Consider the following 14,354-nt stretch of genomic DNA (forward strand, 5'->3'; position numbering starts at 1 on the left):
AAAATTGGAGAGCAAGCTCTGAAAGATTCAGTTGTACAACTATTCAGTAGTTTGGATAACATTTTCAGATGTCTTTTAATTGACTTGCTCCTTGATTTAATTTCTAATTGCCACACACTTAATTGATACTGATTCTATTATATTAGAAGAAATAATTTCTCTGCATCTGCCTATAAATTATTGTTGGTCATAAGTTTGTCCATTTTGACATCTGTAAAGTAACATCCCAGCATGAGGTTCTGTTTTTCTCAGTAAACCTAGAAGAGATTGAGCTATGAAAGATAAGTTCTAAAAAGTTTAAAGTTCAAAGTAAAATTTATTATTGGTGTATATACGTTACCACATACAACCCTGAAATTCTTTTTAGCATATTTAGTAAATCTATAGAACAATAACTATAAACAGGATCAATGGACAACAAATTGCAAATGCAGAAACATAGCAATAAATAACACGAATGAGAAAACAAAAGAGTCTTTAAATGATTGTAGTTATCCACTTTTATTGAAGAGCCTGATGGTTGAGGGGTATTAACTGTTCTTGAACCTTGTGAGAACCTGAGGCATTTATACCTTCTACTTGTTGGCAGCAGCATGAAAAGAGCATGGCCTGGCTGGTGACGATCTTTGATAATGATTGCTGCTTTCCTACAGCAATGTTTCATGTAAATGTGCTCAATGGTTGGGAGGGTTCTACCTGTGATGGACTTGGCCGAATCCACTACCTTTTTGTAGGATTTTCCGCTCACGGGCATTGGTGTTCCCATACCAGGCTGTAATGCAGCTAGTCAAAAAAAGATTAGGGGAAAGGTTAACTTCATTTATCACATAAACATCGAAGCATGTAGTAGTGAAACTTGTGGCTGTGCTATGTTGGCACCAGAATATGTGGAGACACCTTTGGGCTGCCCCCACCACATCCCTCGGGTGTGTTGGTTGTTAACACAAATGACACATTTCACTAAGTTTCAATATACACATATGACAAACATGAATCTTAAACTTTGAAATGTCATTTGCATCGATGACCAACATAGTCCAATTCAGCAGATTTTTCGGACAACTTTAATAATACTAATGATTTGGTTATAGAGCACCTTTCATGCAAATAAGATATAGGGGCAGAAGTAGGCCATTCAGCCCATTGAGTCTGCTCTGCATAGTTCAAAGTAGTTCCGATGTAGTTCAAAGTGCTTTACGATGGGATAAAGTACAAACATAAAAATAAAAGGCAACAAGTTATTAATTAAAAGCAAGGTTGAATAAGTTTAGAGCTAGCATTTAAAAGTGTCAAGTAGGTCTGCATCCCTTTTAAGTTTTAAGTATTGAATTCCACAGTTTAGGAGTGTAGTTCCAAAAAAGCTGACCTGTTTTGTTTTCTTTTGAGGGAGCTTGTTTAAATTTAAGAAACTGGCAGAAGAAGACCTGAGAGTTTGAGCAGGATTATAAAACTAAAGTGATTCTGTGATGTACTCTGGCCCCAGACTATAGAGAGATTTAAAAACAAGTAAAATAACTTTAAAATCGATTCTAAAAGATACAGGAAGCTAATGCAGAGTCACTAGAATGTGACTGATGTGCTCTTTCGTCCTGGTTTTAATTAAGTCTTAACAGCAGCATTCTGAATGAGTTGAAGTTTGTCCATGGATTATTTTGGACGGCCAGTGTAAAGACATTGCAATAATCTAGTCTATTACTAATCCAGCACTTTTTGCTTTAGGGTAATCTAGGCAAACATGTCCAAGCTTCCGAGTAAAGACTCTTCATTGCGCGAGCGATTCAAAAGCATTCTGGGTATTGGCACCCGTATTAGCACCAAACAAGCTGAATCCAAGCCAACGGAGTTCATAATCACGTTTGAAATACTAAAGGTATCGTAATATATTTTCAAAAGATGTGATACCATTTTCGTTTGCAGAGTATTTCTGGTTAGTTCTGCATGGAATGTTTTTATGAAGAATTTTTTTCCCCTGAATTGCTTCCTCAGGATCTGAATATAGAGAGTGGACTTTACAATAGAATAAAAACTATTGGACATGTTTGTGAACTTGCTAGGACCAGGAAATTTGAAGAGGTAAGAACTGTTCTTGATGTGTTCATCCATGTAACTATCTTAGTTTTTACAGTTTGTTGTTGAGTGCTGCTGAGTTGTCGTCAACTCATGGCGACTCTGGATAGTGTAGTTGTCCATTTGGTTTTTTTTGGGGCAAGATCCGGAAGTAGATTTCCAGGCCTTTTTCCCATGCGGATACTGCTGATGGCCAGGTTGGGACCCAGCCAGATTCGAACCTGGGACCATCCGCTTTGAAGTCCACTCCATGACTGGCCAGCACAATGCGTTATTGGTTCCAGTTCAGCAATGCATTATTCTGATATTTAACTTCAAAGGTGTTCTAGTTTCAGTATTTAGATCAGGGATTCCCAACCTGGGATCCACAGGCTCCTCGGTTAATGGTAGGGGTCCATGGCAAAATAAAAACGGTTGGGAACCTCTGATTTAGATGATCAAGTTATTTTTTCTCAAAGAATTTTCTCCCAGAGCAAGATATGCTTGGAGACTCTTTCTAAAAAATTGTAATCTGGAATGCATTGCCTTTGGATGGTGATAGATAATACTGTTGTAACTTTCCAGAGGGAACTGAATCTAAGCTTTTAAGGGGGCATATACTATGTAGAAATGAGTTTAGGGCAGGGAGCAGGGAACTATTTGGATCAGTTTTGACATTGATTTGATGGACTGAATAGCTGCCTGTTTTTGTTTCTATTTATGTCTTTCTTTTGTGTTGGAACTGTTGTATTCAGTCTTCTCACTCAAGGATTTTTGCTAAACTGTTTCTTGCTGTGCAGGAATACACTGTCTTGTCAAAGGTGCCAGTAATCTCTTTTTGTTGATTGTTTGATATTTAGCATGCAGTGGAGGCTGTGTGGCAGGCTGTCTTTGACTTGATGTCTGATGATCAGCCCTCAGAAGCCAGGCATGCAGTACTACACTTAATGAAAGCTATTATTCAGGGACAGGTAAGTTATAGTTGTTGTGCTTTGTGGGCTGAATTATCAGCAACAGTTGGAGTTGCTCTTTCTCCTTGAGGCTTCTTCTGTTTGCTAAATCAATATCCATTTGTTAATAAGGCTTGTTCTATTTGTTGAAGAAACGGTCTATTGCTGAAAACTAAAGTTTTTAGGAACAATTGTTTTTGCAGATTAACTGAACTCAGTATGCAAACACTTATTCCTCAAAGATACTTTATTTGTGCACAGGCAGAACAGTTTTTTATGCAGAATTACCTTATGTTATGGATATTGACTATTTGGTAAATTGAATTGTTACTGGCAAGATCAATTGCCATTCACAATAGAAATATTAAAAGTCAATAGAAACTACAAGCTGACACAGACGAATGATACTTCGAAGTTAGTAAAGCAATTGCCTGTCAGTTGTTGGGTGGGCTTTGCATCTTTCAGTTACTGTATTCTTGTATCTCTGGCACCCCCTACTGTGTAAAGGGGACCTTTGATCTTTAAAGAACTTTTTAAGAAAAGGTCTCACTTCAGAGACCCCACTTGTCTGATTTGACCCCACGCTGCTCCTGGTTATGCTTGCCCAGATGTTGTCTTTAACCCTTGCCTTGCTGCAACTCCCACATGGCAATATGCTAGCACTGTCAGTTCACACTTAAAGCTGCATTTTGTTTCTTTAGACTAGTGCTGCTGTTATGCAATTTTCTACTTGAATTTGGGACATTGAAATGCTCCACTTTTTCCATCTAAATTGGTAGATTTTGCTTGTATAATGCATATGCTGCTCATGTTCTTGCTGTTAGCTTTATTCCAACATGTGACCAGCTGGTGATTAGGTTTTGTGCTGTCAGGCTATTTTTTTGACAGTAAATTACAAGTTGTTAGTAATAAAATGAAAATTGCTTATTGAAGCTGCCCACGTATGCATTCAGTATTCTGGCATTCTAGATTGACTAGGATCTTTATTCTGTCTTTTGCATGTTTTGGTATGTAACTACACAAAATTTATGTGGTGATTTAAAAAATATATTATTATTAAATGATATATTCAGTACTGTGCTTGTTTAACCAGGGGGAAAGGCTTGGACCAATGAGAGCACACTTTTTCCGTGTTATCAAGGATTACCCTATGAATTGTGATCTACAGGAGAGACTAGAAGTCTTCAAAGCGCTAACAGAAAATGGAAAAGACATCACCTATTTTGAAGAAGACCTGTGTATGCATTTTATTTATTGTGGTATAGTGCGGAATTGGCTCTTCGAGTCACATTGCCCAGCATTCCTTCTATTTCATACTACAGCCTAATCATGGGTCAAGTTACAATGACCAATTAGACCACCAACTAGTACATATTTAGACTGTGGGAGGAAACCCATGGGGAGAAAGTACAAACTCCTTACAGGTGCGCCGGCAATTGACCTGTGTTGTCGGTGCAGTAAAGCGTTGTGCTAGCCGCTGTGCTGCTGTGCCACTCCATATATGGTTTGCATTTAGAAAGATCTTTAGAATGACTAGGGTGACAATGAAAAATTAGATTTAAGATCCCTTGGCACCGATGTTGTTTAGAGAGCAAAATACTAATGGTATTGGATAGACAAAAATACACATTCAAAGTAGTTTTCCTGACTGCATTAATGGTTTAAAATAACAATCCTCAACATTTGTATTGTGCTTCCATTAAGTGTAGTATCACGTCTCTTGATGCAAATGGCATCATCTGTTTAGGAAAATATTACTAAAGAAAAGGAATAATTTTTTTTAACCCAAAAAAAGCAATGCATAGACCTTTTTAAGTATTGTTCTGACTTGCTATATATGTTGAAATTGTGTAAAACTGGTTATGGAGAAATTATAGACATTTTTTGCAATTATTTTATTTAACAATACAGCGCAGAGTAAGCCCATCCAGTCCTTAGAGCCACGCTGCTGCAACAGCCCCACAACCCCTATTAACCCTAACCTAATCATGGGATAATTTACAAAAATCAGTTTGCCTACCTAGTATGTGTTTGGACTGTGGGAGGAAAACCCATTCATTCCACGGGGAGGACACAGAGAGACTGCTTGCAGAATGGTGCTGGAATTGAACTCCGAACTTTGGAATGCTCCGAGCTGTAGTAGTGTTGCACTAACTGCTAATTACATAAGCCTGCTTTGCAGCAACATCACCATAGTCTTGTCATCTAACCTGATCTCAGCGGTAGCTGGCTATGTATAAATACTGGGCATCAAAAAAAAAAATTCATCATTCGTGGTCAGCAAGCTGGGTTGGCAATTTGCCGAGTTATCCACCGTTGTAGTGGGATTGGTATCTGACATATAAAAGCCTGTGTGATTACCCCACCCACACACCCCACCTTTAAGAGGCTGTTGACAGTGATTATATGATCATAGAGGTTGCAAATCTAGCCTGGGCTCAGTAGCAGCAGCTACTGCAGATCCACATCTGATTGGGGGGGGGGGGGGGTGATGGGTGATCACAAGCTGGTCAATGGAGGTGCTGTCTGTTCCTCAGGGTGATTGAGCCTCTACTTTAGGTGAGGGAGCCCAGTCTCCTTACCAATGAGGAGGAGATTTGGTGGGAATACAATTGTCGCTGATAATCCCTTATCTATCTAACTCCATTTCAGCTCTTGGACTGGGTGCACCTTGCTTGGGGTTTGTGATCCATTTGCATTCTCTCCCCAACATCGGGATGTAGTGCTGTAATTCTTGATTGAGATACTTTGCTCTGATTTAGAGTTGTGACTTCAATATAATCTGTAGCCAAGTTATCTCAACTGCTCTTCCAGTCACAACAGGATTCAATTCTTGAGAACTGTTTGTAATCCAAACAGTTTGCAATTGATAATTAGTTTGTCACATGTACTGAGGTGCAGTGAAAAACTTTTTGTATGCCATCCATAGGATCACTTCATCATGTCATTACATCGAGGTGGTACCAAGGGGAAGGTATTAACAGAATGCAAATATAGTGTTACATTTACAGATAGTACAGGCAGACAATAAGGTGCAAGGCCATGACTAGGTGATTAAATGGTGGAGTTGATTTAATAGGCCATATGGTCTAATTCTGCTCTTGTGTCTTCTGATGTGATAAATTGTCCACCAATAAGCCTGTTCAATAGTGTTAAACAAGGGGTAGATAACAAGTCAGAAATACAGCCGTGAGAACAAGCTGATCTCCCAAGTGCTCAGTCATGTGTACGGGCACATCATTCAGGTGTTTATAAGCTGGAGTAGACCTGTGGTTGCTTAGATTAGAGAGTCTTCCCCCAGCTGATGCAGTAGTGTTAATGTTCACTCACATGAAGTGAGCCTAAGATTTATTTTTTCTTCTCTGCACTCTTAAATCTACTTTAAAAGGCTGTACTACCTCTGTTTATTATTTCCCCACTAGCTGCCACAGCAGTGAGAACATATGACTTGACTCATTGATCATAGTTTTTATATCAATCTGCAGAATGGTTATTAATAGAGTAGTAAACTGCAGAATAGCAGAGTAGAAGACTTTTCAATCTGTTGAGTTCTTAATGGCTCTGCACTGTGAGCAATCCAACACACAAAATGCTGGAGGTACTCAGCACGTCAGTCGGTCAGTGTTTCTGGCCAAGACCTTTCTCAGGACTGAATAAGAGTCTGACTGAAATATTGACTGTTTGTTCATTTCCATAGATGCTGCCTGGCCTGCAGAGTTCCCCCAGCATTTTGCGTGTTTGGATTTCGATCACCTATAGAAACTCTTGTTTATAGTGAGCAATCCATCTATTCCGCTACCACTACTTTGTTCCAAAGCCATCCATGCATTTTCTTTCCTTCAGTGTAGCCCCAAATTGGTTCCTACTGCTGAGGTTACATTGGTTTAATGTTGGTTTAGAGATCTCCATTATGATCCAGAGGTGCCTGTCCAGACTCTGCTGACAGTGAATTTTAAACCACTGGAAATCACTGGCTTGTTATGTTTATTGTTTAAAAATAGTTTGGTTCACTAACCTCCCTTTCTTGTCTAGCTTGGCTAATGCTTAGCTGTCCTTTGAATCAGCCCACTAAGAAATAAGAATTCTGAATATGGATTAATTAATTACTTGTACTTGTGCCATGTATTGGTAATATGAAAGAGTTTTCACCATAACCAGGTGAATCAGTTGTGTTTTATGCCCATGTTGTCTAAATGAGAATTTGTTTTAAAGTTTGAAAGCAGTCTAATTTTGTCTTTGTATTTGTTAAAGCCTTATTTGTTCTCAAGTGGTTAGAAATTGGTCTGACGGTGGAATTTCTGGAAGTTCTGGTCAATCTCGTCAAATTCAACAGTTGCTACTTGGATCAGATTGTGGCTCAGATTGTGCAGTAAGTGAGAAAGTTATTTTGTGAAACTTCCTTTTGCAGAGTTATAGTGAACAGTTAAAACTGCAGGAATTCTCTGTTGGTGCCTAAATCCTCCTCATCCGTGTATTGGCTACAGTTCCTGGTTTTAAAATGAAATGCTTGTGGCCTAATGTGCAAGTTTGTGTATGGGAGTTTGGCGCTTTCTTTCTTGGCCACTAAATGGCCTTGGTTTTGAATTCTTAGACTGAAATCAAGAACATAACATCTATCTTTTCTTTTCTCCCCAAGTTCCCTGTCCCTACCCATTATCCCACATTACTCCTTGGAGATCTGAATGCTAAAACTATCTACCTATTTTGTTATTCTGAAGAGCTCAGAGTCATAGAGCCATACCACATTGGGGGAAAAAAGGTCCATTGGCCCAACTCTTCCATGCAGACCTAGTTGCTAAATTAAACGAGTCCCAATTATCTGTCCCATAAGCTCTAAACCAGGGGTTCCCAACCTGGGGTCCACGGACCCCTTGCTTAATGGCATAGGTCCATGGCATTAAAAAAACCTACACCTCTCCTACCTATTCTATAAAGAAGCAAGCATTAATATAAATGCATTAAGGGCTGTAACTGGAGGCACAATTCTTTGAATCCCAGAAATTTACAACACATGACATTTGAATTGTCCAATTACATTTGAATATGGTGATAGTTTCTACCTTCACTGTACCTTCAGGAAATGAGTTCCAGGCAACTTCTGCTATGTGTGAAAATACATTATTCCTCTACACCCTATGATTCTGGTGGTAGTTAAATCTGTAAGCTTAGTTACCAATATCTTTGCTTAGAGAAATGGTTCAAAATAGTTCAATGTCATTTCGAGTGCATATGTGTAAAAGAGAATGAAATAATTGTTCTGGATCTGATGCAGTAATTTAAAGAAAACCAATGCAACTAAGAACACATAAAATATACAATAAATTTACATACATAGCTTGTATTATGTACATTGTCCATAGTGATGCTTGGTGGTGACTGACTGGAAATGATAAGTGGTCATTTTGGGGGGTGGGTTAGTGGGTGGAGGTGTTGAGGAGCCTTGATGCTTGGGGAAAGTAACCGTTTTTGACTCTGGTCCTGGCATGAATGCTACACTGCCACCTCCCTGATGGGAGTGGGACAGACAGTCCATGAACAGGGTGGGTGTTGCTTCCTTGGTCTCACTTTTTTCCAAAGCAAACAACCCCAGACTTGTTGATCACAACTAAACCTCTCCAGCTTTAGTCGCATCTTTGTATATTTTCTCTGCATCCTCTCTAGTGTTAGCACATTTCTCATTGAACTTGATCTAGTCACGGTTGTACACTTCCAGCAAAGCCTCTCCAGTCGTGCTTTGTTATTGCGTGCAAACCCTTGATATTAACAGTCTCTTAGTCATAGAGTATTACAATGCAGAAACTGTCCCTTCGGCCCATCTAGTCTGTGTCGACCTATTATTTTGCTTAGTGCCATCTTACTCATTGAGAGATATTCAAGTTTGTTGCATTGATCACATTGCTGCATGAATTTGATTTCTATGCCTCTGAAAATAGGATTATGATGTCCTAAATAACACAAACAAAATGCTGAATGAACTCAGTAGGTCAAGCAGTATCTATGGAGGGGAATAAAGAGGTGATGTTTCAGGCTGAGACCCTTCATCAGGATTGGGCTTGAAATGTTGGCTCTTTATTCCCCTCTATAGATGATGCCTGAACTGACCCTCCAGCATTTTGTGTATGTTCTAGATTTCCAGCAGAATCTCTTGTGTTTGTCATCCTAAACCAGTCTTTAAATATCTTTAGAATTTCTGAAAGGTGCAATGGAATAAATTTACATTACCTCGTAATTTTAATTTACATTTCTGTGGATATCCTAGTTATTCAGTATAATTTGTTTCTCTGCAAGTGTTGCTATGTGGTGATGTATATTCATTTTACTTGCAGTAAGATCTGCGTCCTCTGTAATCTGACTACAGTGCCAACAGATATAGAGGTTAGTGTCTAATATGTGGTGCACTATCAGCTTGCATAGTATCATAACATTTTCTATGTGCTGTAAATTTATTTAATTCATCTAACTGAAAATCCCCTCAAGTATTTGTGATGTGCTGTTTTTTGCATGGATGATTATAGTTTGTTTTCATGTGAAATGAAGCCTTTTATTTAAGTAATTGAAATACATTTATGAACCAAGCTTGTAATGGAGTTCATTTGTCTTACTATGGTGTCAGCAAGCTTGGGGATAAAATTGATACTCACATGTTTATTTTGGCATTAATTTTGAAGGACGGTGTGTCTTATGTATATGCTTGGTGGAGTAGACTCAATGGGCTTAAAGTCCTAGTTCTGCTCCTATGTCTTATGATCTTATGGTCTCTTTTTTTTTTTACATCTTACTTCTAGAATGCTAAAACACAGAATAATTGGTAGCTAACACAATGGAAATTTCCAAGAGTGGAAATTTTGCTGTATCACTTGCTCTAAATGTGGATTGAAATTTCTGAGTTGATTTAGTTTAATTGGTGGAAGCAGTTTATTTGCTAGTTAATCCTGATCTGTTTCACAGTCTGTCTGATAATTACAATTCAAAAGCAATCTGGGTCATGCTCTTTTCTCATTACTACCATCAGGGAGGAGATACAGGAACCCGAAGACCCACAGTAGATGATTTAGGAACAGCTTATTATGTTACTATTCCTTTTTTTAAAATTGCACTCTTTAGGTATTGGGTAATTTACAGCATCTTTTGTATCTTTGCGCTGTACTGCTGCAAAGCAAATTTTACGATGTACAATTCAATGATAATCTGATTCTGATTGTGAAAGCAGAGCGGATTAGTTTAAATTTACATCATGATTAGTTTAGACTGTTGGCCAAAGGGTCTGAACCTGTACTGTAAGCTATGTTCTCTAATTCAGTAGCTGGTCAGCTGTAGGAGGTATTATAATAGTGTTGATTCTTACCTTGGTCATCTAACTTCAGTGAATGACCATACAAATCTTAATTCAAGCTACTCACAACTTTATTATATCAAGTGCAAATATTTGTACTAGTTAAATTTTGCTATTTCTCTTGGAGCAATGCTCAACCAAACTATTCTCCGTACTTGCATTGAAATGGGGGATCTTCTGTTAGCTAAAGAGCCGAGCCTTCTCCCTGCCCCAGGCGCTGGAGTCTTCATTGTGATAGTTGGGGCTGCTCTCTCTGAAAACCATTTATTATTCCCTCCGCAGTTCAGCACAGTTATACTTTGATTCTGTTGGCTCTAATTCATCGGGCCTTCCTGTGGCTCTGGCCCCAGAGCTACAGGTGGCACCCCCTCACTGCATTCCTCCAGTATCATTCCTTTGCTTTTTGTTCGGTGAATCAGGCCATTTCACACTAATCATAGCCAGTTCAAGCCAGACACTGGCTTGGGCCATTCCAGTTGAGTTACAGCTACTCTAATAAGATGGTGTTAAATTGTTTTGTTTATCGAAGAGCATCCCTTATTTGGAAATTGTCTGATTAGCAGAGGTAGGACTTCTGTTGTGTCCACTTTCCTGTACTTCAAACCAGAGAGTTAATTCAGGAAACTTCAAGCAGCTGGCAAGAACGCAGACACTTGTTTTGTCTACTCCTTCACAATCCTTGTTCAGTGAGCTCTTCCATGGAATTTTAATTTCTTCAGTAAATAGTATCCGCTGCCAATATTACTGTAGTAGGGTGTGACTGGAAGAGAATGAATCAGGTTCAGTGCCACTGATGTGTCGTGAAATTTGTTGTTTTGTAGCAGTACAGTGCAGAACATAAAAAAGAATTGCTATTAGGTTGTAAAAGAAAAAATATGGAAGTGCAAAAAGAGTACAGAATAGTGACATAGTTTTCATGGGCTCATGCATTGTTCAGAAATCTGATGAAGGGGAAGAAGCAGTTCGGAGGGTAGGAAGGAATTGGATGGCGAGGCTTCTTAATGGTGGACGCTGCCTTCTATAGTCACATCTCTTGACGATGTCCTTGGTGGGAAAGTTCATGCCCATGATGGAACTGGTTGCATTTACTACCCTCTGCAGCCTTTTCTAATCCTATACATTGGTGTCTCCATACCAGAGGCTGATGCAACCGTTCAGAATGCTCTCTATGGTTCAACTGTTAAAATTTGCTAGAGTTTTGTGTGACATTTCAAATCTTCTCAAACTCCTCCATGATTGCATTGGTATGTTGGGTCCAGTATAAGATTTTTCTGAGATATTGACACCTAGGAACATGAAACTGGACACCCTTCCAGCACTGACTCCTCAATGAGAACTACTGTGTGTTCTCTCAACTTTCCCTTCGGTCCACAATCAGTCTGATCTCACTGATACGGGGTGCAAGGCTTTTGTTATGACGTCACTCAACCAGCCAATCTATCTCACTCCTGTACGTCTCCTCGTCACCATATGAGAATCTGCAAACAACACTGAAGTTGTGAATTTCCAATCATATGAACTGACCAGACTTCACGTGTGCTTTTCATAGACAAAAGCAATTGTTCATATTGCCTAGGATTTCAAGATTTGATTTGTTTTTGTCTGGGAGCATATGAATGTACTGAGAGCATAAATAATACTTTAGACAGCCCTTTTATCCATGCAAGAAATAGTTTTGCTTTTTTTTTGTATTCATTGATTGTGAATATAATCTGAAATTGCTTATTGGATAATTGATTTACATCGGTGCTTTAAATTGACTTGAACTAACTTACTTTCCCTTTTCTATTTTCTAATTATGATTTATTTAAATTTTTATTATATTTACTTCGATTTGTAATTCAGGGAGCGTGAAGCGCAGAATCAAATACTGCTGTGATGATTGTGTGCTCTAGTATCAATTGTTTGGTGACAATAAAGTAAATTCATATGGCAGTCTTGTAGTGCACTGCTCTTTTTCTAGACATGATTTTGAAGTTGAAATTTAATAATTGTTTTAATATAGAGATTCCTTTCTCTCAGGTCTCCTTGCAAGTCCTTGATGCTGTTGTCTGCTACAATTCTTTGCCTTCAGAGTCCCTCCCAGGATTTATCATAACACTTTGTCATACAGTGAATGTCAAGGAGTTCTGTGAATCTTGTTGGAAGGTAGGACAACAACCAAAAATGTTTGACTGTGAATGTTGTGTATTTAATAGTTCAGTAGTATTTCCGTTATCTTGTATACATATTGGGTGATTAAGCATTCTTCATTCAATAATTTTTTATAGGTAATATGTAAAAATATGTAAATTGCATACTTCATCATGAAACCACGTGATTCATGTGTGCCTTGCCTCAACTAATCTCTAAGCTAGACCCACGTTTTGGACTGCCATGTCTTCCTTTGAATTAGTTCATCTAGATAATGTGTTTGTCTAGACTTGTTCTTTTTTAGTTGTTATAAGGAGAATTTCTTTGCTTTGCATGAAGGTTTTGTCCTGGTAAATATTTGAGGAAAAATTCAGTCATCAAGTAGTGATGTTCAAAGTAAATTTGTTATCTAAGTACTTGTATGTCACCATATACGACATTTTCTTGGGAGCATTCACAATAAATACAAAGAAGCACAATAGAATCAATAGAAAACTGCACACAAAGATTGAAAATATGTAAAAGATAGTGAATTGTGCAAATGAAAAAAAGTAATAAATATTGAGAACATGATTTGTGGAGTTGTGACTTATGGAATCAGTTCAGTGTTGAGGTGAGTGAAGTTATCCTTGCTGGTTCAGGAGCCTGATGGTTGAAGGGTAATAACTGTTTCTGAACATGGTGCTCTGGGACCTAAGGCTCCTGTATCTCCTTCCTGATGGCATTGAATTTGGTGTTGGAAGCATGTTTCAATTCAAGGACAGTGACCCAAGCTAAGATTTAAGGAATTAAATTTAAGGAAGTACAGGAGCTTGAAGTCCCAGTGATTAAAGGACAGGATCTTCCCCTTCAGTGGGGTTTTAGAATGATACATGAACACTGTCATAATTTAGAGTAATTTTGTCTCTGCAATGCACTGCAGCCATAAAAAATGAAGTTTATGTCAAATAAGTTGGTGATAATAAATCTGATTGCGACTTTTTTTCCTCTTCCTTAGCTGATGCGAAAGGTCCTGGGAACTCACTTGGGACACAGTGCAATTTATACAATGTGTCGCATTATGGAAGATAAGTATGAATACATTTTAATTCTGATTTTTATGTAAAAACACCTTATTTATATTTGTACAGTATATGCTTCAAGCATCAGTCAGTAATTTGATTTAACTTTGTTTTGTTGTTAGAATGCACATGGATGATGCGGCCTTGTTGAGAGGTGCAGTATTTTTTGTTGGAATGGCTCTCTGGGGTGCACATCGTCTCATTACCCTGAAAAGTACCCCAACATCTGTTTTACCCTCTTTTTATAAGGTAAAATTGGGTGATTTTTATTCAACAAGAAGTATCTTTGGATTCTAAATTGGTTCCTTAACTGCACTTTGGTTTCAGCAGAGGATTATGTGCAACTTTTCACCAATTTTTTTTAAAGTTTACTGTACTTACCATTCTGATAAGTGTTGGGAATGGAAAAGTTTAATACAGAGCTACATAAACCATAAGACATTGGATCAGAACTCTGCCATATGGCCCATCGAGTCTTTTCTGCCATTCCATCATGGCTAATTTGTTATCCTTCTCAACCCCACTCCCTAACCCTTGACACCCTTACTAACCAAAAACCTATTAACCCTCACTTTAAATATACCCAATGATTTGGCCTCCACAGCCATCCGTAGCATGAATTCCACAGATTCACCGCCCTCCAGCTAATTGAATTCCTCCTTACCTGTTCTAAAAGGAACTCACTCTTTCTGAGGTTGTACCTGTTGTTGTTAATTTCAGTACTAAGGGTATGAAGAACATTGGGTGCTCAAGTTTCCTCCCACATTCCAAAATTGTACAGGTTAGGAGGTTGATCGGCCATGGGGGTGTAATTGGGTGGCACAGGCTCAT

General features: G+C 38.4%; 1 protein-coding gene across 5 annotated transcripts in view; it reads left to right on the top strand.

Annotated features, from left to right (window-relative positions):
- Positions 1-14,354, top strand: part of tsc2 (TSC complex subunit 2) — a 128,029-nt gene that overhangs the window by 5,382 nt on the left and 108,293 nt on the right. For all 5 annotated transcript variants that reach the window (XM_073060205.1, XM_073060207.1, XM_073060210.1 and 2 more), the window contains exons 2-10: positions 1,720-1,870; positions 1,987-2,073; positions 2,907-3,017; positions 4,090-4,234; positions 7,248-7,365; positions 9,323-9,371; positions 12,352-12,477; positions 13,460-13,533; positions 13,646-13,772. In XM_073060205.1, the coding sequence (XP_072916306.1) occupies positions 1,736-1,870; positions 1,987-2,073; positions 2,907-3,017; positions 4,090-4,234; positions 7,248-7,365; positions 9,323-9,371; positions 12,352-12,477; positions 13,460-13,533; positions 13,646-13,772 (972 nt within the window). In that variant the 5' untranslated portion in view covers positions 1,720-1,735. The remainder of the gene's footprint in view (positions 1-1,719; positions 1,871-1,986; positions 2,074-2,906; positions 3,018-4,089; positions 4,235-7,247; positions 7,366-9,322; positions 9,372-12,351; positions 12,478-13,459; positions 13,534-13,645; positions 13,773-14,354) is intronic.

This window comes from Hemitrygon akajei, chromosome 11 (assembly GCF_048418815.1).
Source record: "Hemitrygon akajei chromosome 11, sHemAka1.3, whole genome shotgun sequence".
Taxonomy (NCBI): Eukaryota; Metazoa; Chordata; class Chondrichthyes; order Myliobatiformes; family Dasyatidae; genus Hemitrygon; species Hemitrygon akajei.